This window comes from Lynx canadensis, chromosome E3, assembly GCF_007474595.2.
Source record: "Lynx canadensis isolate LIC74 chromosome E3, mLynCan4.pri.v2, whole genome shotgun sequence".
Lineage (NCBI taxonomy): Eukaryota > Metazoa > Chordata > Mammalia > Carnivora > Felidae > Lynx > Lynx canadensis.
This window is the reverse complement of record NC_044318.1, coordinates 612475-618474: the sequence shown is the minus strand read 5'-3', so window position 1 is coordinate 618474 and position 6000 is coordinate 612475. Positions and strand designations below refer to the sequence as shown.

At 51.8% G+C, this 6000-nt stretch overlaps 1 protein-coding gene across 1 annotated transcript in view; it reads left to right on the top strand.

The window, feature by feature from the left end:
- Positions 1-533: 533 nt before the first annotated feature.
- Positions 534-6000, top strand: part of AXIN1 (axin 1) — a 59112-nt gene continuing 53645 nt past the window's right edge. The window contains 1 exon segment of the mRNA XM_030300076.1: positions 534-1471. Within this exon segment, the coding sequence (XP_030155936.1) occupies positions 594-1471 (878 nt within the window). The 5' untranslated portion in view covers positions 534-593.

Sequence of the window (6000 nt, the reverse complement as noted above, 5' to 3'; positions counted from 1 at the left end):
GACACCCCGCTTCTGCTGTGTGACGTGTCTACCTTTTGGTATCTGAGTGTGGCAGCAACCTGCAGTGCTGGTGGGGCCGCCCCGTCTTAACACGTGAGGAGCCAGCCCTCACCCGAGTTTACACGGCCACGAGGATTACAGGGCACGTTTCCTTCCTCCAGTCCTGTCTCCCTGGAGCTTGCAGAGCAGGACTGGTTGTGGCTGAGACGGGAGGTCCCCAGGCTGCCGGTCTCCATAACGTTCTCGGAGAACGACCCTTGACGGGAGAGGCGCTCCCCCTGTCCTGGGCATTCATTTTTTAGATCCAGAGGCATTCCTGTAGTTGTAAGAGTTCCCAGAAATGGTTTTAACGTAGCACAAACCTTGTGACAATGATTGAAACATAAACTGAATTTCTGGCTTTGAGTTCGAGCGGGAGGGCATCATGGCGAGTCTTGTCTTGAGAAAACCTCTGTGGTCATGTTTCCATGGACCCACCTTTCCTAATCCTTGTCCTCTTAATGGTTTCAACAGGACAGATTGATTCACTTTGGAGCTGTAAGTACTGATTATTAGGGTGCAGCGCTCATTGTACAGTGACGCAGGATCCCACAATGAGTATCCAAGAGCAGGGTTTCCCTTTGGACCTTGGAGCGAGTTTCACCGAAGATGCCCCCCGACCCCCAGTGCCTGGTGAGGAGGGTGAACTGGTGTCCACAGACCCCAGGCCCATCAGCCACAGCTTCTGCTCCGGGAAGGGTGCCGGGGTTAAAGGTGAGACTTCAGCAGCCACACCAAGGCGCTCGGATCTGGACCTGGGGTATGAGCCTGAGGGCAGCGCCTCCCCCACCCCGCCATACTTGAAGTGGGCTGAGTCGTTGCACTCGTTACTGGACGATCAAGATGGGATAAACCTGTTTAGGACTTTCCTGAAGCAGGAGGACTGTGCTGACCTGCTGGACTTCTGGTTCGCCTGCAGCGGCTTCAGGAAGCTGGAGCCCTGTGACTCGAATGAGGAAAAGAGGCTGAAGTTGGCCAAAGCCATTTACCGCAAATATATCCTCGATAACAACGGCATCGTATCCAGGCAAACTAAGCCAGCTACCAAGAGCTTCATAAAGGACTGCATCATGAAGCAGCTGATAGATCCTGCCATGTTTGACCAGGCCCAGACGGAGATCCAGTCCACCATGGAAGAAAACACCTACCCCTCCTTCCTCAAGTCTGATATTTATTTGGAATATACGAGGACAGGCTCGGAGAGCCCAAAGCTCTGTAGTGACCAGAGCTCTGGGTCGGGGACAGGGAAGGGCATACCTGGATACCTGCCCACTTTGAATGAAGATGAGGAATGGAAGTGTGACCAGGACCTGCACGAAGACAGCGGCAGAGACCCTGCTCCCCCCGGCAGGCTCACGCAGAAGCTGCTTCTGGAGACGGCTGCCCCGCGGGCCTCCTCAAGTAGACGGTCCAGCGAAGGCAGAGAATTCAGGTGAGTCAGGTACCAGGCGTCCGTGTCTATGCGCACGTCCGAGACCCGGAGAACCCGCAGGGGAGAGGTGTGGGTAAGGAGTGGTCTTGTCTTCCAGCCCCTAGGTGGATATGCTCCTGCTGCTGTGGGTGACTTGTGGTTTGAGTCCTTACTCGTGACACCTGCACATTTGTCCTTAAACGTGTTTGACATTTGTAAGTTGAGACTTTTATCAAGAACAGTCTAAAATATGTGGCTTTGTAAGTCATTGAGAACATGGGAAGTCTTAGAAATCGTTGAAACTCAGAAAGACGCTGGAACTTACCCTTTAGCAGTGAAATTTGTATCGTCTCGCATAGAAGTTGGATTTACGCGATAGGCATAATCCTTTTGGCTTCATGGAGAGGAGTGAACATCTGAAAGCGTCAATCCTTAGAGAATTCTGGATTGTTGCATTTTGTACGGGTTTTCTGAGATTCTTCCTGGAGGTTGGGGAGGGGTGGGGGAGGACACTACCATGCAGCAGAGTATCAGAGCACTTGGGGAACGTCCTCTGGATGGAATTCTAGGGGCGGCCTTTTCCTCCTGCTGCTGTGTGGTCCGTTCCCAGCATCGTGTGAAGTGTGAAGTCGTTGGGGGAGCCTTTGCCTACAGGCTCCTTGCAACTTTAGAATCACCAGTGGTGTTAATCGAGAAGTTGTTACAGCTTGGGAAACCTGTGTCTTCATCCTCTTTTCTTGGTGGTTCCCCCTGCGGTTACTGGAGATTTTGGCCGTGGGTTGGAGCCTCTGGCCGATGTTAGCACATGTTGGTAGGCCACTCCCATGTCCCGTCATTTCCCTGTAGCTGGTCCTGGGGACTTATGCCCCTGAAACCTTCAAAGCGTGGCATCTGTGTGACCCTGCTGACCACACTGACTTAATCAGGAGTCAGAAACTTCGTGCTATGGCTCTCCCGTGGAGTTATTCAAAACCTGGATCATTTCTTCAAGCTCACTGTGGCAGAGAAACTGGCTACTTGCTTAATAAGCACAGGATTAAACGTTTCTAAGTTTTAAATATCATTTAAGTGATGGGATTCAAGATACCCCATTTGAACTGATTTTTGTGTGACTTTTGCTCATTGTCTTTAGCTGAATGCTGTCGATATAGCAAGCTTTTTAGGACAGAACTTAACCATGAAGTTTTTCTGAGTAAGGCTAGCAACTGACACAGTTTTTATTTTTTTTAAGTTTTTAAAAAATGTTTATTTATTTTTGAGAGAGAGACAGAGCATGAGCGGGGGAGGGGCAGAGAGAGAGGGAGACACAGAATCCGGAACAGCTCCAGGCTCTGAGCTGTCAGCACAGAGCCCAACGTGGGGCTTGAACTCAGGAACCGTGAGGTCCTGACCTGAGCTGAAGTTGGACGCTTAACCAACTGAGCCACCCAGGTGCCCCAAAGGCTTTATTATTTTAGAGCAATTTTAGGTTATCAACGAAAATGAGAGGAGGGTCCAGAGGTTTCCCATTACCCCCACCCACACCCCCACCAACACACAGCCTCCTCCGTTGTCGGCAGAGCACTACCTTTGTTACAGCTGCTGAACCTGCATCAACACGGCATCACCACCCAAAGTCTACATCAGGGTCCATTTTTGGTGTTGGACACTGTGGGTTTGGATGAATGGACGATGACCGGTTTCCACCATTGCAGCGTCACAGAGTAGTGTCCCTGTCCTGCCTATTCAGCCTCTCCTCTCCCCCAGCCCCAGATAACTGCGCTTTGTTTTTTTTTTAACACAGTTCTGCCTTTTCCAGAATGTCATGTAGTTGGACCCCTACAGTGTAGGCTTTTCTCGCCGGCGTCTTTCACTTGGTAACACGCATTTGAGCTTCCTGCGTGGCTTCCCGTGGCTTGATGGGGCATTTCTTTTTCTTCTATCTACATTTATTTATTTATTAATGTTTATTTTGAGAGTGAGAGAGAGCACGAGTGGGGGAGGGACAGAGAGAGAGAGAATCCCAAGGAAGCTCCACGCTGTCAGCAAAGAGGGCATCGTGGGATTCGAACTCACAAACTACAAAATCATGACCTGAGCCAAAGGCAGACATGTAACTGAGCCACCGAGGCACCCCAGTGCTGAATACTAGTTCATTGTGGGGATCGACCACAGTTAATTTATCTGTCACCTGCTGAAGGACGTCGTGGCTGTCCCCAAGCTTTGACAATCATGAGTAAAGCTGCAGTACATACATACCTGTGTGCGGGTTTTTGTGCGGATGGGAGTTTTCACCTCCTCTGGGTGAGCGCCATGCCAATCAGGCTCCGTGCGGTCAGCGTGGAGCCTGACATTGGGCTCGATCTCATGAGCTGTGAGGTCATGACCTGAGCCTAAATCAAGAGTGGCACGCCTCACCGTCTGAGCCACCCAGGTGCCCTACAGCTGCCTCTCCTAAGCACTGATTGTGCCTGGAGACGTGTGTCACCGGGGCCACTATCTAGGACAAGATGACTCGGGGGTTCTCCCGAACCTAGAACTTCACGGTTCCTTGAGTTCACCATCCTGGGGCTGCTCCACACGTGCCCTCTGGTGTTCAGCCTCCCTGACCAGGTAAGCATTTTCCCTGCTTCCCGATAGGAGGCCTGAGTGTCTGTCCTCGCTTGGCCTTATGTGTGGGCACGTGGCTGTTTCTCATGGAGGCAACTTGAGGAAAGTTAGATGAGTGTTACCCAGGTCTCTGTCACACCTGGGAAAGCAGCGGTGCTCCCTGGCCTTCTGCTTTTATCCTGCTCACCTGGGGCCATTTCGAGCCCCTGGGCCACGGGATCCCAGAATCCCTTGCTGTTCTCTGTGTCTCTGCGCAGACTTTCCCGGTCTTTATTGCCCACAGTTGGTGGAACTCTGAATAGGACTTTGGTTGGCTCCCACCCATCGTGTTCACTGGTGTAGAAGTGGCAGAGGGTGTGTGAATGATTTGGTATCAGGTGTAGGGCCCAGGGGCTGTGGGACAGTAGCTGGCAGGCTCAAGGTTTACTCCCCCATGAAAAGCATGCGCTGGCCCCCCAGATGCGTTGAGGGACTGTGTGGGAGGGCCTGGTTGGTCACCTGCCTCAGCCATTCAACCACCCACACTTCGCAGTCACTGCTGGTTTTTTTTTTTTTTTTTTTTTAACGTTTATTTATTTTTGAGACAGAGAGAGACAGAGCATGAACGGGGGAGGGTCAGAGAGAGAGGGAGGCACAGAATCTGAAACAGGCTCCAGGCTCTGAGCAGTCAGCACAGAGCCCGACACGGGGCTCGAACTCATGGACCGCGAGATCATGACCTGAGCCGAAGTCGGACGCCCAACCGAGTGAGCCACCCAGGCGCCCCCGCAGTCACTGCTGGTTTTAATGACTGACGTTGGCAAGCGCTTTCTGTTTCTGTCTGCTACCCTTACCTTCTTCATCCGGTGGGAAGTTCCCTAAGGACAGGGTCCCACGTTTTTTCTTGTGTCTTCCTGGTGGGCCAGCCCAGTAGGGTGCTTCTGGTCAGGGCTGGTCATCATGGTCATGGCCAGAGAGTGGACCGTGGATGCCGTTTATAGCAGGAGCGGCTCCACATTTAAAGGGCAGACAGCTGGTCCTTTCCAGGGCCCCTTCATATTTTGACTAAGGAACTGTCTGTCCTGATGGTTGGCTCATTGACTGTATTTATTTATTTATTTATTTTAAATTTTGTTTTTTTTCTTTCAAACGTTTATTTATTTTTGGGACAGAGAGAGACAGAGCATGAACGGGGGAGGGGCAGAGAGAGAGGGAGACACAGAATCGGAAACAGGCTCCAGGCTCTGAGCCATCAGCCCAGAGCCTGACGCGGGGCTCGAACTCACGGACCGCGAGATCGTGACCTGGCTGAAGTCGGACGCTTAACCGACTGTGCCACCCAGGCGCCCCTCATTGACTGTATTGAAAAGGTCTAGAGAAAAATGTAAAAAGAGGAAATGCTCCAAATGTATATAATTTCCACGGAATGCAGAAAAGCGAGATTGGTTTTGGATTTCTGATTGGAGTTCAAGTGGAGCGGGGTGTGGTTCAGACTGTGGCTCTGGGGACGGCGGCCTGGCTGTGGAGCGTACAGTCTGGGGACGGTGGCCTGGCTGCAGAGGGTACAGTGTGTGCATTTGTCTGCTTAATAGTGAGCCTGTTCGGTTTGACCACCAGCAAATTCTCTTCGCCGTTGAATTTCTAGACCATCTGTTATGGAGTGTAGTGAGCGTCTGGCTCTCCCTAAAGCCCTCCCCCTGCTTCTTCTACTGCAGTGCTGGTAGTTCCTTTCAATAGGGGCATGAAGCTTAGGGAGAGACCGGGGCCCGTTGGCATTCCCTCGTCATCTTCTAGATGTGTGACCCGTTCAACTAGATGAATTCTTCTAACTGAACAGATGATCCCAGAGGAGGTGACTGGAGACGTTTTCGGACAGCCCTTGGTGTGCGGCTGTGGGTTCCTGGGTCGGGAGTTTGCACGTCGTCTCACTCACCTTGCCAGCTGGACGGGGAGAACGTGAAGCTTGGTGGTTTAGCTTAATG